The 27,323-nt window shown below is 46.0% G+C and overlaps 1 protein-coding gene across 2 annotated transcripts in view; it reads left to right on the top strand.

Annotated features, from left to right (window-relative positions):
- erbb4b (erb-b2 receptor tyrosine kinase 4b) overlaps positions 1-10,353 on the top strand; it is a 1,694,493-nt gene extending 1,684,140 nt beyond the window's left edge. For both annotated transcript variants that reach the window (XM_085985415.1, XM_085985416.1), the window contains 2 exons: positions 5,227-5,316; positions 7,368-10,353. In XM_085985415.1, coding sequence (XP_085841541.1) covers positions 5,227-5,316; positions 7,368-7,804 — 527 coding nt within the window. In that variant the 3' untranslated portion in view covers positions 7,805-10,353. The remainder of the gene's footprint in view (positions 1-5,226; positions 5,317-7,367) is intronic.
- Positions 10,354-27,323: the final 16,970 nt, after the last annotated feature.

The raw sequence follows: 27,323 nt of genomic DNA, 5'->3' as shown, positions 1-27,323 counted from the left end.
CAAAAACATTACCTGGTCATTATCACATTGCTGTTTGTGGGACCTTGCTATGTACAAATTGGGTGCCACATTTCCTAGACTGACTACACTTCAAAAATACTTAATTGGCTGTAAAGCGCTTTGGGGCATTCTGAGGTGGTGAAAGGCACTACATAAATGCAAGTCTTTCTTTCTTCAGGCTGCAGTAACAGGATAACTGTTCCATGTTACAGTGGGCAGCACAATCAAATAAGACAAGGAATACATTATTGAGGAAGGAGGAGGGAGATCTAATAAACAGAGGCAGCTCCGACTCTGAAATGGAAGTAACCTAATTTGCTACGTCACCCTTCACGCACCATTAAAGCATGTCTGCACAGGAGGGTGGCAGAACCCATCTTGCCTCGCGTTACATGAGTTTACTCGCAGACTGACACTTCACAGAATCATCATACAGCTCACAAGAAGGCCATTCGGCCCATCGTGCCTGTGCTGGCTCTTTGAAAGACCTATCCAATTAGTCCCACTCCCCTGCCCTTTCCCCATAGCCCTGTAAATTTCTCCTTTTCAAGTATTTATCCAATTCCCGTTTGAAAGTTACTATTGAATCTGCTGCCACCACCCTTTCAGGCAGTGCATTCCAGATCATAACAACTCGCTGCATTAAAAAAAATTCTCCTCATCTCCAGCGTTCCCTATCAGCTGCGCAGCTGGGTGGCTGCGCAACTCTCTGCCGGTCCCGCGCAGCCCTGGACCAGCTTTTCCTGCGTTAAAGTTCGTGCATGTGCAAACCTGTGAAAGGCCCCCACAGGCCCTTAAAGGGGCCGTGCACCCAAAAAAATTACAGGAAAGATTGCTCATCTCACCCCCTGGTTCTCTTGCCAGTTGGAAAGTGAGCAGCAGACCCGAGCCCCGTTTACTGAACAAGTAAACATTCCCCACACAAAACACAGCAAATCGATGAATCTTCGAACCTTTCTCTGAAAATATGGTGGCATTTCTTCAGGTATTCCCTACAGATATTAACACACTCCTGCAGATTCCCCCATAAATGTTCACACACTGCATCCTCCCCACCCCCCTCCACTTCCCCCCACTCCCCTGCAAATTAGCTGGAGACTGCTTGTTTAGCTAGGAGCACAGGAACAGGAGTAGACCAATCACCCCCTCGAGCCTTTTCTGCCATTCAATTAGATCATGATTGATCTGTGTCTTCACTCCATTTACTCGCCTTGGCTCCATATCCCTTAATACCCTTATCGAACAAAAATCTATCAATCTCAGTTTCAAAATTTTTCAATTGGCCCCAGCTTTCTGGGGAGAAAGTTCCAGATTTCCACTACCCTTTGTGTGAAGAATTGCTTCCTGACATCACCCCTGAATGGCCTAGCTCTAAGTTTAAAGTTATGCCCCCTTGTATATAGACCTCCTAACAGTAATGCGGAGGTTGGGGATGGCATTAAAAGGGAAATTAGAGAAGCGTGCAATAAGGCACAGCAGTCATCATGGGTGACTTTAATCTACATATAGATTGGGCTAACCAAATTAGTAACAATTCTGTGGAGGAGGAATTCCTGGAGTGTTTAAGGGATGGTTTCCTGGACCAATATGTCGAGGAACCAACCAGAGATCAGGCCATCTTAGACTGGGTATTATGTAACGAGAAAGGATTCATTAGCAATCTTGTTGTATGAGGCCCCTTGGGTCGGAGCGATCATAATATGATTGAATTCTTCATTAAGATGGAGAATGAAGTAGTCGACTCAGAGACTAGGGTCCTAAATTTAAATAAAGGAAACTACGATGGTCTGAGGCGCGAGTTGGGTAGGATTGATTGGGGAATGTCACTCAAAGGGTTGGCGGTGGATAGGCAATGGCAAACATTCAAAGACCGCATGGATGAACTACAGAATTTGTTCATCCCAGTTTGGCATAAAAATAAAACAAAAAAGGTGACTCAACCGTGGCTAACAAGGGAAATTAGGGATAGCATAAGATCCCAGGAGAGGACATATAAATTGGCCAGAAAAAGCAGTAAACCTGAGGATTGGGAGCAGTTTAAGATTCAACAAAGGGATTAATTAAGAAAGGGAAAATAGAATATGAGAGTAAGCTTTCAGGGAACATAAAAACTGACTGTAAACGCTTTTATAGATATGTGAAGAGAAAAAGATTGGTGAAGTCAAGCGTAGGTCCCTTGCAGTCAGAATCAGAGGAATTTATAATGGGGAACAAAGAAATTGCAGACCAATTAAACACATATTTTGGTTCTGTCTTCACAAAGGAGGACACAAATAACCTCTCAGAGATGTCGGGGAACATAGGGTCTGATGAAAGGGAGGAACTGAAAGAAATCAGTATTTGTAGGGAAATGGTGTTAGGGAAATTGATGGGATTGAAGGCCGATAAATCCCCAGGACCTGATAATCTACATCCTAGATTAAGGAAGTGGCCCGAGAAATAGTTGATGCTTTGCTGATCATCTTCCAGCATTCGATGGAATCTGGAACAGTGCCCATGGATTGGAGGGTAGCTAATGTTACCCCACTATTCAAAAAAGGTGGTAGAGAGAAAACGGGGAATTAGAGACCGGTAAGCCTGACATCGGTAGTGGGGAAAATGCTAGAGTCCATTATAAAAGATGTAATAGCAGAGCACTTGGAAAACAGTGACAGGATCAGACAAAGTCAACATGGATTTACAAAAGGTAAGTCGTGCTTGACTAATCTACTGGAATTTTTTGAGGATGTAACTGGTAAAATAGATAAGAGAGAATTTGGACTTTCAGAAGGCTTTCGAAAAGGTCCCGCATAAGAGATTAGCGCGTAAAGTTAAGGCACATGGGATTGGGGGCAAGGTATTGACTTGGATAGAGAACTGGTTGGCAGACAGAAAGCAAAGAGTTGGAATAAACGGGTCTTTTTCCGAGTGGCAGGCAGTGACCAGTGGGGTACCGTAGGGATCAGTCCTTGGACCCCAGCTATTCACAATATATATTAATGATCTAGACAAGGGAACTAGATGTAATATCTCCAAATTTGCAGACGACACAAAGCTGGGTGGGCATGTGTGCTGTGAGGAGGATGCCGGGAAACTCCAGGATGATTTGGACAGGTTGGGTGATTGGGCAAAAGCATGGCAGATGCAATATAACGTGGATAAATGCGAGGTTATCCACTTTGGTGGCAAGAACAGGAAGGCAGATTATTATCTGAATGGCAATAGATTGGGAGAAGGGGAAGTGCAATGAGACCTGGGTGTCCTTGTGCACCAGTCGCTGAAGGTAAGCATGCACGTGCAGCAGGCAGTTAAGAAGGCAAATGGCATGTTGGCCTTCGTAGCGAGAGGGTTTGAGTTCAGGAACAAGGCTGTCTTGCTGCAGTTATACAGGGCCTTGGTGAGACCACATCTTGAGTATTTTGTGCAGTTTTGGTCACCTTATCTGAGGAAGGATGTTCTTGCCATGGAAGGAGTTCAGCGAAGATTCACCAGGCTGATACCAGGGATGGCAGGAATGACGTATGAGGAGAGATTGGGTCGATTGGGCTTGTACTCACTGGAGTTTAGAAGAATGAGAGGGGATCTCATTGAAACTTATAAAATTCTGACAGGACTGGACAGACTAGATGCAGGAAGGATGTTCCCGATGGTTGGGGAGTTCAGAACCAGGGGTCACAGTCTAATGATAAGGGGTAAGCCATTTAGGACAGAAATGAGGAATTTCTTCACCCAGAGAGTGGTGAACCCGTGGAATTCTCTACCACAGAAGGCAGTAGAAGCCAATACATTAAATATATTCAAGAAGGAGTTGGATATATTTCTTAAGGCTAAAGGGATCAAGGGGTATGGGGAGAAAGCAGGGACCGGGTACTGAATTTGGATGATCAGCCATGATCTCATTGAATGGCAGAGCAGGCTCGAGGGGCCGAATGGCCTACTCCTGCTCCTATCTTCTATGTTTCTATGTTTCTATGTTCTGGACTCTCCTACCAGAGGAAATAGTTTCTCTCTCGATTTTAAAATTCTCATCCTTGTTTTCAAATCTCTCCATGACCTCGCCCCTCCCTATCTCTGTAATCTCCTTCAGCCCCACAACCCTCCAAGATGTCTGCGCTCCTCTAATTCTACCCTCTTGAGCAAACCTGATTTTAACCGCTCCAACATTGGTACCTTCAGCTGCCCGAAGCTCTGGAACTCCCTCCCTAAACCTCTCTGCCTCGCTACCTCTCTTTCCTCTCTTAAGATGCTCCTTAAAACCTACCTCTTTGACCAAGTTCATCTGCCCTAATATCTCCTTATGTGGATCGGTGTCAAATTTTGTTTGATATAGCACCTATGAAGCGCCTTAAAGGCACTATATAATTACAAGTTGTTGTTGTTGTCATTACCCTTTCAACTCCTTTGATCATCTTAAACACCTCAATTAGATCACCCCTTAATCTTCTATACACAAGGAAATACAAGCCTAGTCTATGCAACCTGTCCTCATAATTTAACCCTTTTAGCCCCGGTATCGTTTTGAGATACAGATACATGGCTGGAGTAAACAGTGCTGTGACTGCTGAAAACATTAAGACCGGTGATGATGCCCCCTCTGATTTCCCCTCCGTTCCTTGAACAGTATAGCTGAGATTAGGGAGATACTGGGGAAAATCACAGTTTGGTCTGTTGCTCCATGTCACATTGCAGTCAAGCTCAGCATCGACACTCCCTGCAGGAGAGGGAGGGGTGTCGGTCTTTAATTTAAGAGAGTCTCACTTTAATAGCACATTCAAATCAAGCCAAAACTGAGCTCTGCCATGTTTTGATGGATGCGTTGCTTTGTCGATCTCCGATTTCCATCGCCCCTCTTTTGGCAACCGTGCCTTCAGCTGCCTAGGCCCTAAGCTCTGGAATTCCTTCCCTAAACCTCTCCGCCTCTCCAGCTCTCTCTCCTCCTTTAAGACGCTACTTAAAACCTAAGTCTTGGACCAAGCTTTTGGGTCAGCTGTCTTAATATCTCCTTATGTGAATCGGTGTCAAATTTTGTCTGATAATGCTCCTGTGCAGCGCCTTGGGACGTTTTACTATGTTAAAGGCGCTATATAAATGCAAGTTGTTGTTGATGATATGTGAATAATTTTTGGGTCCAAGGCTTAGTCAGAAATACGCAGTCATGGAGTAAATGAGCAGGAGCTATGTAATTACAAGAATTGGCACTGACACAGCACCTTCATGTGAATAATAACATTCTGAACCTTCTCCCAGGGGTTAGTGAGCGAGGGAGTGTTGCCCAGGAGGATCGAACACTTGCCAGACCATCTAAAGCAGAAGCCAAGGTCAAACTATCTCGCGCAGGTCAGTAATCTCCTGTGAAATAGTCTACGTTGTGATTTGTCCTGTGTATTGTCCTTTCTGTTTTGCCCTAAAGTAGCGTTGACTCCAGAATTTTGTTATTTAAGAATACAGAATTTCCCAAAATAATCCAGTATTTGATAGTAACAGTAAGTTTCACACCAGTCCTGTTCATTACTGAAACAGTAACCTAAAACCGAGTACAGATTCACAAGTCATTAAAAGTAGCAACGCAGGTTAACAGAGCCATATGAAATGCAATGCATTAGGGTTAATTGCTGGAGGAATAGAATTCAGAAGCAGAGAAGTTATGTTACACTTATATAGAAACTTGGTTAGACCACACTTAGAGCACCATACTGAGCTCTGGTCTTCATATTAAGAAAAAGATATAGAGGCAGTGGAGTAAGTGCCAGAAAAATGAGACCAGAACTGAGAGGTTATAACTATCAGGAAAAACATAAAGGCTAAGGCTCTTTTCTCTAGAATAGAGAAGGTTGAGGTGACCTGAGAGAGGTCTTTAAAATTATGAAGGGGTTCAATAGGGCAGATATAGAGATGTTTCCACTTGTGGGGGAGTCCAAAATTAGGGGCCATAAATATAAGATAGTAATAAATCCAATAGAGAATTCAGGAGAAACTTCTTTACTCCGAGAGTGGTTAGAATGTGGAACTCACTACCACATGGAGTGGTTGAGGTGAATAGCATAGATGCATTTAAGAGGAAGCTAAAGTACATGAGAGAGAAAGAAATAGAAGGATATGTTGATAGGGTGAGATGACGTAAGGTGGGAGGAGGCCACCTGTTGGGTCTGATTTGCCTCTGTCTCTGATTTATCACACTGCTTGTCCGACATCCAGTACTGGATGAGAACAAATTCCCTCCAACTAAATAATTGAGAAAACCGAAGCCATTGTCTTTGGTCCCCGCCACGAACTTCAATCCCTAGCCACTGACTCCATCCCTCTCCCTGGCAACTGTCTGAGGCTGAACCATTCACAACCTTGGTGTTGTGTTTGACCCTGGGATGAGCTCCCAACCACATATCCGCTCCATCACCAAGACCGCCTACTTCCACCTCAGTAACATCGCCTGACTCCCCACACCCCCTCAGCTCATCTGCTGCTGAAACCCTCATCCATGCCTTTGTTTCCTCTAGACTTGACTATTCTAATGCCCTCCTGGCCGGCCTCCCATCTTCTACATAGGCTTGAGTTAAGTTTGTGGTGTGCTCTAGTTCCTATTGGGCCTGCTGGACAGGCAGTAGGAAGCTGCCAGTACTGCATTTTGTGTACCTGGTGACTGGCAGCTTCCTACTGCCCCTCCAGCAGGCCCAATAGGAACTAGAGCACACCACAAACTTAAAATGGGGAAAGCACCATTTGGAAGTTGAGAGTCTCCTTGAGGATTGTTCGTCACACATTCCCCACCCTCTGTGTGAAACACTTCCGTCCAGTCTGTCAATTCACCTTCCCTCTACTGATCTCCCTCTTCATGTTCTGGGGAGTCCACAACAAGGGGGCATAAACTTAAAATTAGAGATAAGCTATTCAGAGGTGATGTCAGGAAACATATCTTCACACAAAGGGTAGAGGAAACCTGGAACTCCCTTCCCCCAAAAAGCAGTTGATCAAATGAAAATTTTAAAAGTGAGATTGCTAGAGTTTTGTTAGGCAAGGGTATTAAAGGATCTAGAACCAAGACGGAGAGCTGGCTTTACGATACAGATCAGCCATGATCTAATTGAATAGCGGAACAGAATCGACGGGCTGAATGGCCTCTTCCTGTTCCTATTTCCTAATATTGTGATCAGAGATCATAAATGTAAATGTGGTCATTATCACATTGCTGTTTGTGGGCACTTGCTGTGCGCAAATTGGCTGCCGTGTTTCCTACATTACAACAGTGACTACACTTCAAAAGTGCTTCATTGGCTGTGAAGAGCTTTGAGACATCCTGAGGATGTGAAAGGCACTATAGAAATGCAAGTCTGTCTTACTTTCCTTCTATGACAATGTGCAGAGTTCTAATGATTTCATTGATCTTTTCACAGAGTACCTGAACCCAGTGGAGGAGAACCCATTTGTGACTCTTCGGAAAAACGGCGACGTCCATGCTTTGGACAACCCAGAATACCACAATGTCCCCGAGGGGAAACAGACCACAGAGGACGAGTATGTGAATGAACCCCTCTATCTCAACACTTTTGTCAATGTGGTTGAGAACCCAGAATACCTGCAAGATAAGATCGCCATATCAGAAAACGTTGACAAGGCCTTTGACAATCCTGACTACTGGAACCACAGTTACCCGCCCAAATCCGCCATGCACAACCCCGAGTACCTGCAGGAGTACGGCACAAAGTTTTTTTACAAGCAGAATGGACGCATCAAGCCCATCGTAGCAGAGAACCCTGAATACCTTTCAGAGTTCTCACTAAAGCCAGGAACTGTACTGCCTTCATACGGACAGCGGAATACAGTGGTGTAACCTTCACAGCACTCAGGATTCCGGCTCAGCTGGACTTCCTTATCAAACCACAAACTCGTATCCTCAATATTGACTAGAAGGAGTATGTCTGAGGCAATAGTACTGGCAAAATGTGTCTGAATAGAAGGAGAGTTCTATTTGCTAGAATTGAGCCCTGGTCCATTTGGACTGTTCCTAACTGGCACCCGTTAAAAAGCAATATGGCTACAACCAGCAAAATGAAGGATTACTGTGGAAATACCAAAAATGTAGCTCTTTGGGATTGACCTTTCTTACCGAACTTCAGCAAGAAGCTTTGGAAGGTTACGTTCATGGAACAAAGTGCAATGGCTTCTAAAGTGCTACTGTCATTGGGGGAGGGGTTGTAGAAGGCACCAGGAGTACGTAACATTGATGGGCTGAAGTTCTAGTAATCCTTAGAGAAAGATTGTCCAATAAAATGTAACCCTCTGGCCAACACATATATCCAAACCATCTGCACAAAAGTATGAATTTTTTTTTAGATTGCACTAGAGTTTCCATATTTGGTGCACATCAAATATTTTGATTTGGTATCTGGGTATAAAATGCCCGTTGAGCAGATGCGGCTGGCACCCACTGCAGGGAGCTTGTTCAACAATGGACCATGGTGGGGGAAGGTTGAATCCTATGAGCTCGTCAAAACAAAACTGGGTGCAGGAGCTAACGGCTATGAGCCTAGCCTGCCCTGGCCTGTAACAAGCACACCATGATGTGTTGATTGAGCGTTTATTGCCCATGCAGATGTCAGCTATTTAATTGAACAAGGGAGGCCCAGTGAAGCCTGTAGCAGGCTTCATTTTGAAGGTGACTTTATGTAGCAGAGCGCTTAATTTTTTTTTGTACTTAAAAATAATTTAATAATGGATAACTTTTGAAACATTGGAAAACAACAGTGCCATTCTTAACTCTAAAGAATAGATTGAGGAAACTGTTTTATAACTGAGAACTTAATGGAAGGATTCGTGTTGTCTTTGACGAGCACACATCAGCACTGCCAGTCACATTTATTACTGAGATTGATGCGGTAAATGTCTATGATTGCGTTGCTTTGTACACAGGCCTCATCTAGTGTTGCCTCAACCTGACTGATGCACAACAGCCCTCAAATGACGGGAGGTAGCCCAGGAGTTAGTGTGGACACCAGGCCAACACTGCTTAAAAAGGCACAATCATCTTTTTTTGCATTGCGACAAAAGACATTTTGTAAAGGGTGTAGGAGAAGATGGTATCCAGTCATGGGGGTGGAAGCGGGAAAAGGCCAGAGACAGCCACAGGTTCCACATTTACTGAAACACAGCCAACTTGGAATGTATTCGGATTCATTCAAACACCAACTTGGGCCAATTTGGAGCTCAGACGACACACGCTGGCTGGTTCAGGCAATTGCACCTTCAATGTTTGTCACCATAACTGAGGCTTATATATCCTAATATACAAAGCTTGTGAAAGAATGTGAGTCTGAATTCAGCTTCACAGACTATTCTTATCTCTAACTAGAAATGATAGAGTGCTAGAATCGCACTGTGTCCTTCCTGCAGTGTTAGGATAGTCACTCGCTCTTTACCTAAGCCATAAGGTTAATCGGAAACTACATGAATGATTACTACTTGGGTCTGTAGTGCTGCTGTCCAGAAATGATACATTACAAGTCTTCCCAAAGGCTACACTGCTGTTCTGTTGAACATTAGAAAGGACTGCAACATCTATTTACAATCAGTCAGTTCCAATCAGCAATTTATAGTCATGTAATTCTAAGGAATTTTAGTTGCCCAATTTTTTTCCTATCTTGATGCTAGCTTTTGAGATTCTGCATCCCAGGATTCAGTTGATTTGTTTAATAACCCGCATTTAAATGTTATGATCCAAATGTATTCATATTGACTATAAAGGCGCAGCTGTTATTACAGCCTCCGATGGGAGACAAGCCAGGAACACTCACCCCCAAGGGTGCAGAAATACCTTCTGTGACCTAAAGGTGGACAGGGCTGAGGAGATTCCTGGCCATGGATAGGTTTGGTTAATGAGGAAATGTGAGAGAGGTGTGGCAGCTGGACATATTGTACCTGATCACTCCAGACAGCAGTGACTGTGAATGAGATTTACTGATGTTCAACTCATACTATGAAAATGATAGGAGTTAGTAGCACAGAACTGGAGTCATCTCCATTGCTAGTGACTACAATGAGTGCTCCTATGGGTCCTGTTAGACACCCATGGCCATTGAATAACATATATACCGTGTAGCACTGCAGGAGCAAAGATAAGATTAGCTGATTGCCCGTACCCATGCTATCAGCGATCGGTATAGTGATAATTACATCAAGTGTAACAGTTTTAGTTGACTGAATCTTAGTTATATTCGAAGTATAGCTTTCTGTCAGCTTCACACATTTTAAATGGTTTTTCTTGTCATGGTATTAATAGTGGGATATAAAATCACTGTCAGCAATGTGCACTCCGAGGATAGGTACGAAAAGATCTGTCGCATCTCTCTTTTCCAAGCAACCATTAAAGACATAAGCACGGGATGTACATGACAGAAATATGTCATTCAGAGAAATTAATAGCACTCAATGTATTTCTCGACCACACCCCAGCAGGGACCTGAGCAGCTGACAACTGAAAGTAATCTAGTTTGTCATTGAAGTTTGGAAAAAGTTGCAGGGCTATGGGGAAAGAGCGAGGGGGGAGTGAAACTCATTGGATAGCATTTCAATGAGACGGCACAGGCATGATGGGCCAAATGGCCTCCCGTGCTGTAAGATTCCAAGTGTGTAAGGGACACTACTGCAAGGTAAAGGCGATAGATGTGACCGTTAGTGATGACACTAGTAAATCTGCGGCAGCTACTGTGTCAAAGGCCTAAGAAAATCCCCTCTCACTCAACCTTTCTTGCCTTTCTATTTTATCAATACTTCTGTAATCATTACACCTCTTCATTTTCCTCTCTTGTTCCTCCAAAGCTCCAAATACCACATGCTGCACTCTTCCTCGCCCCGACAGACTCAGTGTATTGAAACCAAGACTTGTCACACCGTCTTCTATTCCAGCCCATTCTTTGCCAGGACCTCAATATTGCAAAATGCCTCCAAGTCTTTCCTGCCTCCTACATTTCACAGGTTGATAAAAACCCAAGCGTCACCCTAGTTGCTATCTTAGACTATTGTGACTTACCTCTTGTTTCCATCTTATTTTGTTTTAACCTTGATGGTGTCCTGGACTTTGAGCCTTGACCTTTCACTTCTGAGTATCTTAGTAGTCAAAAGGAGTGTCAATGTGACGCTGGCAATGACATTATTGAGAAGGTCAGACTCCTGTCACATTGGCCAGGTGTAAGAACGTGCAATGAAACCTCCGAGGGACTGGCCAAAGCCTCAATGTGCAGGCACTAGCCATAAGCTGGATGTTTGCCATGTTACTTTCTGATTCTGATTTGCATTCTCCCTCCCCACGCGCCCCCCCCCCCTGCCCCATCGGGATTATTTCAGAAAGATGCACTCTGGCTTTCCTTATTTTGAACTCCAACCTCAAGGAATTGAAAATTCACTGGAACTATCAATAATCAGTCATCCTGGTTTGAGTTTGGAAATGTTTTGATGAATGTGACCTTAGTTTATGTACCACTTACCCCGACCATACTGCAGGTTCTCAAATTCAATTTACAGGAGGCACTTCTAATCTCAGAGAGTAATGTCATTGATGTATAGAGAAGGGATCATACCTATGTTTCATGTGCACAGCTTATACCTGTCCTTTCAGCCTTCAATCTGATGTCCATATGAAAGTCTGGCTGAAAGATCATTTTATTGAGGTCACCTTACCAACTATGATTCACTGTATTGTGAGGCACTTTGGAACATCCTCAGGATGTGATAAAGTGCAATAGAAATGCAAGATATTTTGGGGGCGATTTTTGCCAGCTCCTTTAGGCACTAGCTGGCCAAGATGGGGGTCTTGAGCTGAAACGCTGGTTGAGCCAGCGTTTAGTGCAAGACACCATCTTGGTAAAGGAGTTGAAGCCTGTGCTAAGAAAGACCACCCAGAGGATCATTAAGGGGCTGATTGCCACCAAAATAAGAACATAAGAATTAGGAGCAGGAGTAGACCGTATGGCCCCTCGAGCCTGCTCCGCCATTCAATAAGATCATGGTTGATTTTCGACCTCAACTCCACTTTTTGCCCTATCCCCATATCCCTTAATTCCTCTGGAGTCCAAAAATCTATCTATCTCAGCCTTGAATATACTCAACGATTCAGCATCCACAGCCTTTTGGGGCAGAGAATTCCAAGGATTCACAACCCTCTGAGTGAAGAAATTCCTCCTCATATCAGTCTTAAAAGGCCGGTCCCTTATCCTGAGACTATGCCCCCTAGTTCTAGACTCGCCAGCCAAGGGAAACAATCTCTCAGTATCTACCCCGCATATCCCCTCAGAATCTTATGGGGGAAAAATTCGGTATCAACCATTTTGGGGCGCTAACATTGCCTGGGCGTTAACTTTAGTACCCAGCGCTAATTAGCGCTGGCGACCGCGAAACTGAGTTTTAGCGCCCCAAGTGGGAAATGGAGCGCTAATTCAAGCACTCCACTTCCTTCTTAGAGCGGTAAGGTTGGAGAGCAGGGCAGAGACTTCAGCACCGCTGCACACTGGGCCGCGCAGCGCTGCCGCGTTCAAAGGCTCCTTCCTTCCCTTAAACGGAGGGCCATCTCTGCAGGCTCTGCAATTTAAAAGTACCTACCTGGACCATCAAGGCAGCCGCAATCCCGCGCGACCAGCCCAGCGCTCAAGCAGAGTGCCGGGCTGATCGATCGCGGGCAGGTACCTGTGAAAAAACCTGGAACAACAAAGGTAATTTTTTTTACTTACCTCGGCCACCTCGCTTTTAATCATCAGCCCCGAAGCGGCTGGCTGCCCAATGCACGCCTCCTGCAGCTGTTGGTGTTTTCGACCGGCGGTGCTGCAGGGGGCGGAAGTCAATTTTGAATCTGGGGAGCTACCGGGGCAATGCGCACGGCGATGACGTCATGATCTCTGGACGAAGGAGATTGGGGCGCAATGCCATAGCGCCGCTGCAAAACTCCCGCCGAATATAGCAGGAGTCGATGTCTGCGCCGCGCCTGGTTGCAAAGCCATTTGCGCCCCATTAGCGCCCCCAGGGGCGTGAACAGGAGGCGCAAAGGCACCCAATTTCACCCCCAAAATGTTTCAATGAGATCACCTCTCGTTCTTCTAAACTCCAGAGAGTATAGGCCCAATCTACTCAATCTCTCATCCCAGGAATCAATCCAGTGAACCTTCGTTACCTTGCTTCTAAGGCAAGTATATTCTTCCTTAAATAAGGAGACCAAAACTGTGTACAGCACTCCAGGTGTGGTCTCACCAGAGCCCTATATAATTGTAGCAAGATTTCCTTACTCTTGTACTCCAACCCCCTTGCAATAAAGTCCCACATGCCATTTGCCTTCCTTATTGCTTGCTGTACCTGCATGCTAACTCTCTGTGTTTCTTGTACGAGGACACCCAAATCTCTGAAGACCAACATTTGAAAGTTTCTCACCATTTAAAAAATATTCTGCTTTTCTATTCTTCCTGCCAAAGTGAATAACCTCACATTTCCCCACATTGTACTCCATCTGCCACCTTATTGCCCAATCACTTAACCTGTCTAGACCCCTTTACAGGCTCTTTGCACCCTCCTCACATCTTACTTTTCCACCTAGCTTTGTATTCCCAGCTAGTGCTCATTAAGAAGGCTGCACGGCATTTTGGTGGCTAGCGCTTGACCTAACGCCCTCTCCTAACAGCGACCAGCTGATTGGGAGTAAACAGGCATTGCAGAGGATTTCGAGCGCTACTTAAAGGCACATCACCTTTTACTGTTCACTTGCTGCTGGAGGTTTGAAGAGGACTTTTGAAACACATCAGGAGACTTTCTGGGACACTTTGTCAAGACTTCACCAACATTTATTCTGGAAATTCTTTGAGGGCTTCACCTAAGTGCTGAGCTACTCCACCTTATTGGACTCCTTATAGGAGCCACCAGAGAAAGGGAATGCCTGGTCATCGACATCTTGCTAGGGGTCACCCTTGGTCTGCAGCAGCAATGGGAGGATGACATGAGGCCAGGCAGAGCAGCACCAGCTATTGCAGGAGAGAGGGGCACAGGAGGGTGAACCTTCCAGGTACAGGACATTCCTTCTCCTCTGGACCTCCTCCACCAGGACCTGCAGTGCTGTGTCCGAGAACCTGTGCGCCCTCTCCCTCGGTCCCTGAGCCATCCTGAAATGTGCCGCTGTGTGTTAGCCAGCACACTCCACACTTTCAGTGGAAGTGGGTGCGAGGAGAACACATATACAGCGCCACGAAAATTGCTTCTAATCAGCACTTGAGTGCTAAACCTGCAGGTGCCTGTGTTAACACCTCCAGGCAAGTTCAAATTATGGTGATCAGCAATTAGGACCAAAATTTTGTGCTAAAACCAGATGTTCAAACAGGGGTGCCTTATTAACGAAGCACCCATTTCACGCCTGTTTTCACCCTTTCACCAAAATAACCCGCTAATTTTCTTCCTCCACTTCAATGGCAGCATTATCACATAGATGCCTGTGGGGGGGTTTTAATCCTACCCGCCAATCGGAACCAAGCAGGTGGGCAGTTAAAATGCCAGTGACTTACCCACCAATTGCCCCGCCCACTTCACGCCGATCATGATTTTAACCTGCTGTACTGAGCAAGTGGTAAAAGGACCCACCTGAAGCCAGCAGGATCTTTATATATGCAGATTGGGGTCCGATGACATCAACGTTTAGGCTTCCCCTGACCCGAACTGCCTGCACCCGCCCGGATCATGCTACTAGTTAAAATTCTCCCTTGTTTGTCGCAGTCACAGTTAATCTTCAGATCTGTAAGAGGAAGGAGTTATGTAGCAATAAAGACATAGGTCATGTTTTCTTGATGACTGCTGTTCATTCTTCAAGTGAGAGTAGCAGTCTTGATAAGTGCTACTTCCCGCGAGGTTTCAACCTCTCGTTAACCGACTAAATGTATGATAATGGTTTCTGAAAGTATTCAGAGAAACAGCAACCGCTGCTTGTGGTTATTCTCCGTCCCAAGATGCTTCACAGGAGCAATATCAGATAAAATTTGACACCAAGCCACAGAAGGAGATATTAGGGCAGGTGCCCAAAAGTTTGGTCAAAGAGGTAGGTTTTAAGGAGCATCTTAAAGGAGGAGAGAGAGGTAGATAATATGAGAAGTTTAAGATGGGAATGCCAGAGTTTAGGGCTTAGACAGCTGAAGGCACGGCCACCAATGGGGAGGGGGGCAATTAAAATCGGGGATGTGCAAGAGGCCAGAATTGAAAGAGCGCAGAGATCTCGGAGGGTTTGTAGGGCTGGAGGAGCTTACAGAGATAGGGAGGGATGAGGCCATGGAGGCATTTGAACACAAGGATGGGAATTTTAAATTTGAAGCGTTTGATTGTGAGTTGCCTGGGGCACTCATTGAACACAAACTGGCAACCCAGCATCTCGGCGCGCTGAGGGCAGGGCATGTACTTTTGCCTGATGTATGGATTCTCAGAAGGCAACATGGCACTGAGGATTTCAGTAATGTTACTGAGATAACCAGCACCAGACAGTGCATGCGGGCTATTTCACCAAGTAAGCATTGCATTGCTGAGCCTATCCATTCACAATGAATACATCAACTGTTTGACTGCAGCACGGTGGCATAGTGGTTAGCACTGTTGCTTCACAGCGCCAGGGACCTGGGTTCGAATCCGGCCTCGGGCGACTGTCTGTGTGGAGTTTGCACATTCTCCCCGTGTTTGCGTGGGTTTCCTCCGGGTGCTCCGGTTTCCTCCCACAGTCCAAAGATGTGCGGGTTAGGTTGATTGGCTATGATAAATTGACCCTTAGTGTTAGGGGGATTAAATACGTGGGGTTACGGGGATAGGGTGGGATATGTGTTGGTGTAGGGGTTACGGGGATCGGGTGGGATATGTGTCGGTGCAGGCTCGATGGGCTGAAATGGCCTCTATCTGCACTGTGGGGTTTCTGTGATTTCTGCACAAAGGAAGCTCTTGAGACTGTCCTGGTGAACACTTCACTTGTACAATTACTTTATTGCTCTTCACCTGGTATGTTTTTAACATTGCTTGTCTTTCATCTTTCTGTATTTTTACATTTTTATTACTAGCAAATGCATACCGACTTAAATGGAGTGAACGTGCAATATTAAGAGTGTTTGCAAGATTTCATTCAGTATATTGAAATTGCTGAGCAGCTGTTCCTGGAATCATGGAGTAGGTTTTGCTGTTTTAGAAAGAAGGCCTCTCTTCAGTTGTTTTTTTTTCTAAATTAAAATGGCTGGCAATCAAAATGGTGGCTGCTGGCAGTTGCGTAGACTGGCAGACAGATTAGCTGCAGATTCTATTCCGGTCCAGTGCTCTCCTATAGTCTTACGTTGAAATAGTGAATCATGGACCTTGAAATTTCCTGGGGTTCTGCAGCACTAGCACAAGCGTAGCGGGTCAAAAAGCCTGTCGGACCACTCCTGTTGACGGATGCCCCCGTCCCAGATTGCGGTGATGGGATTATTGTCACGGCCTGGGTGGGTAGGTTGTGTGTCTGCAAGGGTGCTTCTGCAGCGCCCCCTTTGAACCGCCGTCGGAATGTCAGTGTAGTACCAAACCAAGGGTCTGAGGGAACCTATGTTGCTTTGCTCTTTGGTGCCCAATGGAGCTAGCAGCCATCTGGGGGAAGTGTCAGCTGTGTCTCAGTGGGTAGCACACTCGCCTCTGAGTCAGAAGGTTGTGGGTTGAAGTCCCGCTCCAGGGACTTGAGCACATAAAGCTAGGCTGACACTCCGGTGCAGTGCTGAGGGAGTGCTGCACTGTCAGATGGGGCGTTTAACCTGACATCAGGTGACGTAAAAGATCCCATGGCACTATTTTGAAAAAGAGCAGGGGAAGTTATCCCCGGTGTCTTGGCCAATATTTGACTGTAAAGCGCTTTGAGATGCCCGGTGGTCGTGAAAGGCACTATATATATGCAAGTCTTTCTTTAATAGATTCCTAGTGAAGCTTTGGGCCTTCTTAAAGGTATGCTCACACCTGCTCTCAGCTTATAGGGTAGGAATCTTCCAGGGTGGCCTGGAACATCTCCAACAAGTGCCCTTGATGTAGGGTGAGTAGGCGGGTGAGGTTGGGCTGAAGATCTGCCTACAACCTTCCCCCCCCTTTCTGGAATTTAAAGGGCCAGTACATAACCGTGTTACACTCCGAATTTCTGGACTTCCCCCCAGGCAGAAATCTTTCATTGCACCCTTCCATAGCCCAGGAATATCAGGCCCATGGATTCAGTAGCCGTAATGGCAGGAATTTGACTGATCATGATGCACCCAAAATAATTCTGCTTCCGTACTCCGCAATCAATGAAGTGACTGGTTAATTGACCTCACGGAGACTTCATGCAGCCAGCTGGGCACCAGCAAAAGTATGTACCCGCTGTGTCTTGCATGAAGTAAGGAGTTCAGTCACACTATCATTCAAGTAACCTCAGCCTGGAGGTGGTCAATCATAGTGTGCTTCACCAGAACCAAGAGCACACTTGAACATTTCTATTGCAATGTCTGGATGTTGTTAAAAGTGGGTTCAGAATTGCTGCCAATATGATAATTCTCAATGAATTTAGATTATCTTGAAATTTTAACCCCAAGGATGGGAGGGTTGGGCGTGGGTAGTAGGTAAAAAACAATTAAATCTCAAACCGGGCCCCAAACCGCATCCAATCAGCCCACTTCTGGTTTTAACGGAGGTGGGCCGTGGGACTGGTGACCAGTCAGCTCTCGTGAGGCGGGTCACTCAGTAAAAGCTTTTAAGGAGGCTGCGTGCCTCCATTTTAACAGGATTTTTATTTTCAGCCCCTGGGGGTCGGGAATCCCAGCAGGTGAAAGGAGACGAGAAGGGCTGGATCCATGAGGTAAGCACTGCTCGTAGGCCAGGAGGAGCAGGAGTGTTTCCTCCCGGCCGAAGAAGCTTACCTCGTTCCAAACCCCCCGATCTCCATCATCCCACCCCCTCGATCTCTGACCCCCCTCACATCCCCCGATCTCCATCATCCCACCCCCTCGATCTCTGACCCCCCTCACATCCCCCGATCTCCATCGTCCCACCCCCTCGATCTCTGACCCCCCCTCACAACCCCCGATCTCCATCGTCCCAGCCCCTCGATCTCTGACCCCCCCTCACACCCCCCGATCTCCATCATCCCACCCCCTCGATCTCTGACCCCCCCTCACAACCCCCGATCTCCATCGTCCCAGCCCCTCGATCTCTGACCCCCCCTCACACCCCCCGATCTCCATCGTCCCACCCCCTCGATCTCTGACCCCCTCACACCCCTGATCTCCATCGTCACACCCCCTCGACCTCTGACCCCCTCACACCCCCCCGATCTCCATCATCCCCACCCCCTCGATCTCTGACCCCCTCACACCCCCTGATCTCCATCGTCCCACCCCCCTCGATCTCTGACCCCCCTCACACCCCCGATCTCCATCGCCCCACCCCCTCGATCTCTGACCCCCTCACACCCCCGATCTCCATCATCCCACCCCCTCGATCTCTGACCCCCCTCACACCCCCCGATCTCCATCATCCCACCCCCTCGATCTCTGACCCCCCTCACACCCCCCGATCTCCATCATCCCACCCCCTTGATCTCTGACCCCCCTCACACCCCCCGATCTCCATCGTCCCACCCCCTCCATCTCTAACCCCCTCACACCCCCGATCTCCATCATCCCACCCCCTTGATCTCTGACCCCCTCACACCCCCCGATCTCCATCGTCCCACCCCCTCCATCTCTGACCCCCTCACACCCCCGATCACCAAAGTCCCCATCCCCTCGATCTCTGACCCCCCTCACACCCCCCGATATCCTGTTTAAATAGACTGTTCACTGTAAAATTCACTATGCTGTAAGTCCTGCCATATAACTCCCGCCCCATCAATGCTCACTCCATTAAATATCTTCCAACGGGGAATGCTGGTTAATAATCAGCAGCCTGGTCTGCAATGTCTGTCCTTTTATTGAAGCAATCAAATCCCTTATGGAAGTCTGGTGGATAAATGAGCAGCTCACAATCGTTTGAATGGAAAATTCCAAAGATAAAATGTATTTTTGGGATGGCCACAGCATCAGAAAAACACGCTTGGGGTAACCTGCGTAAAATGAAGGTGTTCCCTTTTGATAAAGTCACTATTTGGTCCCTCGGCCTGCACTGTTACTGCAGCTTAAAGGGTCGACTAATGAAATTCTGAGTAGCTGTTGATACTGAGTAATCACCGCATTACACGGAAAATGTGAATAGTATTTTTTATAGATTGTTAAAGAAATGGCTAGGTGCATTTGTAAATAAGGGAGACTGTTGCTTTTAATTTGTGGAATAGTTTTATTTGAGGCATACTTGTCCCTTTAGGGTTGTTTTGTATATATGTATTTGGACTGTGGAGTTTTTCTTTAATTCACAGCATTGTAGAACTGCTGATGATTATGTGTTCAGCACTAGTTAATGTGATGTGTTTTAACTTCTGTGCTTGGCTTTAGCTATAGGAAGCCTTAGCTCCGTGTGTGGTGGCTTGTTAATTAGCTTTTGGAAATCCAGCTTAAAACAAACAATTGTATTATGCACCATCACAATACCAATAACTAACTTTAAAGCTAAAATTCACTTCAGTGACTAGTTTAGCCTCTTAAGCTCTTTTCTTTTAAATGGCAATGTTCATTTTCAGCCATTGGTATTTCTGTGCTCATTCACAGTGCAAACCTGCCTCCTAAGTCCTTTATTTGAGTGCTTGGGTCGAGCTACATGCTGTAAAACTAGCGGGGCTATAACGCAGCAGCTTATAGCTTAGGCATCATCTACGCTGTACAATTTGAAGACTGTTCTTCGTTTTTGTTACATGAATCTGTCAAAAATATATTTTTAATTTAATATAAACAAAGTTAAATAAACTGTGAACCATGCTGTCTTGTGATGTTCTTAAACCAATTCAGTAACTTGAAGTATGAAACCATTGCAAACGGTCAAACCGAAGAGTTAAAAGAGGGAGTCAACAGTGATGGGAAGAGCAGTGACATTGTGTAACCAGCAGCACTTGAGGGGATCATATTGGAGGGGAAATGGTTTGTGAATTTATTGCAAAGTTGAATTTGCTGCAAAAGCAGGGCAGGGTGACAATTTATCAGCGAGATAGTGTCATACATAAGCAATGCCCCTGAGCCATGGTATTAACCTTCACATAATCAGTGAATAAGGACACACCAGACTCCAATAACCTGACCAAATCTTTACTGGTAAATTAAACCTGAATTCAAATTTCCACCTGCTGGGGCTTTGCCTGTCTTGGATTGAAGCAATAATCATCACTGAATCTGCAATGATGAAAAGTCACATTTTTTCCCACTCCTGATCATCATCTTGATACAGTTCAACTCTGCGTAACTGCACAATAAGCACGTGGCTGGTCGGAGAGTGAAGTAGAATTCTCCGAGAGTGGGGGAGGGTGGTGGGGTGGGGGAGGGGGAGAGGGTGGTAGTAGCTGCAGGGCCTCCCAGGAACATGTCAGACTCCCATCCCTTGGAAAATTTCTAACAGGTCTGGCCGAAGGAAGACATAGGGCTGGATTTTGATTCTGGAGGCGTGTAGGAGGCAGGACTACAGCTTTCGGGGTTGTAGTCCCGCCTCCATCGAGTTGTGGCTAACCCATGCGATTTTCACTTGATTGACCTTGTTGAGCCCGCCCAGCGGGCTCAGCAGGCCGATTAAGGGCTACCAGGCAACAGGTAGCGGGTGCAGAACATTCTGGAGGGGGAGGGGGAACAGCCAGTTGTCGTGATACATGTTGGTACCAACGACGTAGCTAAAAAAAGGGAAGAGGTCCTACAAGTAGAATTTAGGGAGTTAGGAGCCAAACTAAAAAGTAGGACCTCGAAGGTAGTAATCTCTGGATTACTACCAGTGCCACGTGCTAGTAAGAGTACAGAGAACAGGATAGTTAGGCTAAATACGTGGCTTGAGCAGTGGTGTAAGAGGGAGGGTTTTAAATTTTTGAGGCATTGGAACCAGTTTTGTGGTAGGTGTGACCTATACAAAAGGGACGGTCTACACCTGTGCAGAGATGGAACTGATGTTCTCGGGGTAATTTTTGATAAAGCAGTTCGGGAGCATTTAAACTAGTATGGCAGGGGGCTAGAAACCTATGTAGTGAAATAGAGGAAAGTGAAAGGCAGACAGAAATAAATGATAAAAGGGTGAGGAACAAAAAACAAAGGGCCAAACTAATTCATAAAAAATGTGAGCATAAAAAAATCCTGAGGGTTTTATACCTTAATGCGAGAAGCATCAGGAACAAGGTAGATGAATTAGCTGTGGAAATAGAGGTTAATAATTATGATCTAATTGGGATTACGGAAACATGGTTGCAGGGTGAGCAGGGCTGGGAGCTTAACATACAGGGGTATTCAGTATTTAGGAAGGATCGACAAAAAAGAAAGGGAGGAGGGGTAGCATTGCTAGTAAAAGAGGGGATAAATGCAATTGAAAGGAAGGATATTAACTCAGTTAATACAGAATCTATATGGGTGGAGCTAAGAAATAGCGAGGGGCGAAAAACATTAATAGGAGTGGTATATAGGCCTCCAAATAGTAAAATAGAGGTTAGGGAGGGCATCACGAGGGAAATTAGAGAAGCGTGCAATAAGAGCACAGCTGTCATCATAGGTGACTTTAACTTACATATAGATTGGACTAGCCTAATCAGTAAAAATAATGAGGAGGAGGAATTCCTTGAGTGTTTGAGGGATGGTTATCTGGATCAATATGTCGAGGAACCAACTCGGGAACAGGCTATATTGGACTGGGTACTGTGCAATGAGAAGGGACTAATCAGTAATCTTGTTGTACGGGGACCCTTGGGTCAGAGCGATCATAACATGATCGATTTCTCACTCGAAATGGAGAGCGAAGAAATTGACTCAGAGACTAAGGTCCTGAATTTAAACAAGCGGAATTATGATGCCATGAGACGGGAACTGAGTAGGTCTGAGTGGACAACGTTCCTGGGAGGACTGGAGGTAGATAAACAATGGCAAACATTTAAAGATAGAATGACAAAATTGCAAAAATTGTTTATACCAATCTGGCATAAAAGGAAATCTAAAAAGGTGACTCAACCGTGGATAACAGGGGAAATTAGAGACAGCATAAAATCCAAAGATAGGGCGTATAAAATAGCCAAAAAAAGCGCCAGAGCGGAAGATTGGGAACAGTTTAAGATAGAGCAAAGGAGGGCAAAGGGCATAATCAAGAGGGGCAAAATAGCTTACGAAAACAAGCTGGCGGAAAATATAAAAACTAACTCCAAAAGCTTTTATAAGTATATCAAAAGGAAAAGACTGGTGAAAACCAAAGTTGGTCCATTGCAGTCAGATACGGGGGAATATATAATGGGAAATAAGGAAATGGCAGATCAACTAAATGCATACTTTGGGTCAGTCTTTACGAAGGAAGACACAAAAAACCTCCCTGGGATATCGGGAAAAATAGGGACATTGGCAAAGGAGGAACTGACGCAAATCAATATCTCTAAGGAGATGGTGTTAAGGAAGCTAAAGGGATTGAAGGTGGACAAATCCCCAGGGCCTGATAACATGCATCCTAGGGTACTGAAGGAGGTGGCCCTAGAGATAGCGGATGCACTAAGGATGATTTTTCAGAATTCATTAGACTCGGGAACAGTACCGATGGATTGGAGGGTAGCTAACGTTACCCCACTATTCAAAAAGGGGGGTAGGGAAAAAGCAGGTAATTACAGACCTGTAAGCCTTACATCAGTTGTGGGCAAAATGCTGGAGTCCATCATTAAGGATGAAATAGCGGAGCACTTAGCAAATGGGGACAGGATAGGACAGAGTCAACATGGATTTACAAAGGGTAAATCGTGCTTGACTAATCTATTGGAATTTTTTGAGGGAGTAACTGGTAGAATAGATGGGGGAGAGCCAGTAGATGTGGTGTACCTGGACTTCCAAAAGGCCTTCGATAAGGTCCCACATAAAAGATTAGCATGGAAAATTGAGGCTCATGGGATAAAGGGGAAAGTTTTGGCGTGGATAGGGAACTGGCTGTCAGATAGAAAACAGAGAGTTGGAATAAACGGCTCATTTTCTGAATGGCAGGCAGTAACAAGTGGGGTACCACAGGGATCTGTCCTGGGCCCCCAGCTGTTCACAATTTACATTAATGACCTGGATCAGGGAGTCGGATGCAGCATTTCCAAATTTGCAGACGACACTAAACTAGGAGGGGGGGTGGGCTCAGAGGAAGAGACCAGGAAGCTCCAGAGCGATTTGGACAGACTGGGCGATTGGGCGGATAAATGGCAGATGCACTATAATGTGGACAAGTGCGAAGTTATCCACCTTGGGTGCAGGAACGGGAGGGCAAATTATTATTTAAATGGCAATAGATTGGGAGAGGGGGAAGTACAGAGAGACCTGGGTGTTCTTGTACACCAGTCACTGAAGGCGAGCATGCAGGTGCAACAGGCGGTCAAGAAGGCAAACGGTATGCTGGCCTTCATAGCAAAAGGGTTAGAATACAGGAACAGGGATACCTTGCTGCAGCTGTACAGGGCACTGGTGAGACCACACCTCGAGTACTGTGTACAGTTTTGGTCGCCTCATCTGAGGAAGGATGTTCTTGCCATGGAGGGGGTGCAGCGGCGATTCACCAGGCTGATACCAGGAATGGCGGGAATGACCTATGAGGAGAGACTATGTAGTTTAGGGATGTACACACTGGAGTTTAGAAGATTGAGAGGGGACCTCATAGAAGTGTATAAAATTCTGACAGGTCTAGACAGACTGGATGCAGAAGGAATGTTTCCCTTGGCGGGTGAGAACAGAACTAGAGGACATAATTTAAGGATAAGGGCTAAACCATTTAGGACAGAGATGAGGGGGAATTTCTTCACTCAGAGAGTGGTGAACCTGTGGAACTCATTGCCACAGAGGGCAGTGTACGCCAGCTCATTAAATATATTTAAGAGGGAATTAGATATATTTCTACGGGCAAAAGGGGTTAAGGGTTACGGAGAGAAGGCGGGGACGGGATACTGAATTAAAGGATCAGCCATGATCTCATCGAATGGCGGAGCAGGCACGAAGGGCCGAATGGCCTACTCCTGCTCCTATCTTCTATGTATCTATGTATCTATGTAGGTGACGTCGCAGATTGACATTTCCTCTGTCAAGAGCTTTTGACAGATGAAATATCAGCATTTGACAGCTCTTTGAAGCTGTCAAACACTGACAATCTGTAGACTAAGTTAATTCCTTCCCCTCAGGCTGATTTACAGATCTCTCCAGAACAGAAAGCTGAATGCTGCAACTATTGACAGCTCGCGGCCATTCTGCTTTCTGTGCCGGCGAGATGAGGGACTCCCGAGACCTGAAGGAAGAAAGGCTGTAAAGGTAAGTAAAACTTCTTTAAACACTTTACACACACCAAACACACTTACCCCTTCACTCATGCACCCATCACTCACCTGAACACCGGACATCTCGAACCCTCCAAGCCCTTCAGCCCGACGGCCCACCTCGCTAACTTGGCGGGGTTTGGAGCCATCGGGAATCCCACACTTCAGGAATAAAAATAGGGATTAGGCTAAAAACTGCCTGTTAACTACCTGTTAACAGGCAGTTAATTAGCACTAATCCCCTTCACATCTCGGGGAGGCGGGTCCCAGCACAGGTTGGGTATCTGCCTCCTTTGAAACTGGCATGGAGGCGGGTTGGGGTCGGGATGGGTTCATGCCCCCCGATTTTGAGATTTTAACCCTGCACATGCCTCCAATCCCACCTCCACGGCCCAATGAAAATCCTTCCCATATTGTCAGATATTACCGATTACATCCAAATCATAGCCCACCAGAATTCTGACTTTCTCATGAGGTGAAGCTGGACCAGGAACAGAAAGTGCTGTCTGATGTTTATTTCATTGTGCAGTGGGAAACTGGTTAACTATCAACTGACGCGCATTTCAGCATTTTCCAACGAGTTACGTCCTTCCATCTTGGATGGGCAAAAGTCAAACGAGAGGAATGGTGGGTTTCAATACATGGGAGAGGATGGAAGGAGCCCACTCCTGCCATGGAGCAAGCAATTGTGCCCTATCATAGGATTTCAAGCACCAGAATTTCCACTTCCCATGTGACTGCCCTCGTCTGAGCCACAACGAAGGAAACCACCTTTGCAGAAAGGTCCCAGACAAGATTGCTGTAATGATATCAGCAAATAGAGATAGTATTTGCCTGTTCGATTATGATCCTACTTCTGACACCATGTATTGATTTCTTTGTGGGTTCAATGATGAGACATTTATGAAAGAGAATGAGTTTTAATCTAAAGTCTGTTCAACTCTTTATACAGCATTTACAGGAGACAACAAGCTTGTGATGCATCTAGAACGAAACTGAAACCAAACTAACTGCCTTGCTTCTCTCGGTCACATGCCCTCTACAAAGGAAGTAAAATAGTTATCCCAAAGAGTCTGAGAAAAGAGATGTTAAAAAAGATCCATGGAGGACATCTGGGAATCGAAAAGTGAGGAAGTTCAAAGAGCAACAGAAAGAAAAGCAAAAGTACTACTATGACAGAGGAACACAAAACCTACCTGAACTCCACACTGGTGACCAAGTAAGGTTCAAAGACAAAACAAACACATGGACTCAGAAGGGAACTGTCCTGAGTGAAGTTCAACCAAGATCATACACCATTCAGACAGATGAGGGTGCTGTTCTGAGAAGAAATCATCGAGATCTTCTCATGGGACCAGCCACAGCAGGTCAAGAGACTGATACTGTTGAACAACCTGATCACACAGCTGAGAACCAATCATCTGAGGCAACAACTCAGATTCAAGGACAATCAATCAGAAAACCCTCAAGACACGTGAAGCCTCCTGAGAGACTCATTGAGCAAATTTAAGGACTATTGTTATAGAAGGAAGTAATGTTATCTTATTCTTTCTTCAAGTTCTAGTGTATTGACATATTTCATGTGAACACACCAAGCAAGGTTTAAAAACCTTGATCATGATAATGATAATGTAAGTTCATTAAGTGTTACAGTTAAAATGCAGATTAATACAAAGAAAACATGTTGTTAGTTAAAAGTAAAATACTTTTGTTTTAAGAAAAGGAGATGTAATGATATCAGCAAATAGAGATAGTATTTGCCTGTTCGATTATGATGCCTTAATTGCATGTATTGATTGCTTGTGCCTGACCAGCAGAGGGCATGTGACCGAGAGAAGCAAGGCAGTTAGTTTGGTTTCAGTTTCGTACTAGATGCATCACAAGCTTGTTGTCTCCTGTAAATGCTGTATAAAGAGTTGAACAGACTTTAGATTAAAACTCATTGGCCTAGAAATTCATTGACGCCACTTTTGGGGCGCTAAAGTGGGGCGTCCGCTAAAGTTAGCGTCCGCCTCCAAATCTAGGCCACTTCTCCGATATTCATTAGCTTCGCCCTACTAGTTCGGGCGAGCGCTAAAACTGCTGTTGGACGCCTCTCCCTGGGCGCTAAGCCGGAGGTGGTGATCGATAGCGCCTAGGCCGGGCGCAGCGCAGGTGCGGCCATCTCGTGACTGACAGCAGACACCCTGGCACCGGCCAGCTCTTAAGGGGGAAGGGTCGACTGTGTCTGCTGCCACGCCCTGGATAGTGGAGCCCTCCAGCTAGGCCTGAACACTGCTGCTGGACCCAAATAGCGCCTGAAGACATGGAGAAGGCCCGTGAATGTGCGCAGCGCTTCTCAGAGCGTGATCTGAGTGTGCTGCTTACTGCTGTGGAGAAGCGGCGCCAAGTTTTGTACCCAGACAATGGCAAGAAGGCGACGGTCCGCGTCTACAGGAGAGCCTGGAGGCATGTCGCCACCAAGCTGTCAGCCAACAGCGACGTCCCCAGGACCGGTGCCCAATGCCGCAAAAAGATAAATGACCTCACACGCATTGTCAGGGTGAGTACCCTTTCCAATGACCTCCTCATCCTTGCATGTGCACCTCACATTATGGGCAAAGGGACCTGAAAGCTCTAATGGACAGCCTTCATCCAGCAGCTATGGCACAGGCATGAGCATCAATTGCACATTCTGCACTGAACACACTGGCCAAGCTATTCCACCATGGGAGGCAGTGCACAGCAGATCATGGCGACACACTGGCCAGGCTATTCCACCATGGGAGGCAATGCACACAAGATCACGGCGACACACTGTACTTAGAGGCCGTCCTTTCTCTTGCAGGCCAAGCTGGTGAATAATCGCAGGAGCCGGACTGTGACCGGGGGAGGACGACCCCATTTCCAGCCACTCACCGACCTGCAACATCGCGTGGAGCACCTCATGGGTCGCCGGGTGATTGGGCCC

The sequence above is a fragment of the Somniosus microcephalus genome, chromosome 4 (assembly GCF_052327205.1).
Source record: "Somniosus microcephalus isolate GS21.2 chromosome 4, FLI_Smic_1.0, whole genome shotgun sequence".
In the NCBI taxonomy this organism is placed as follows: Eukaryota; Metazoa; Chordata; class Chondrichthyes; order Squaliformes; family Somniosidae; genus Somniosus; species Somniosus microcephalus.
The sequence above is the reverse complement of the archived record's forward strand: the minus strand, read 5'-3'. Positions and strand labels throughout refer to the sequence as shown.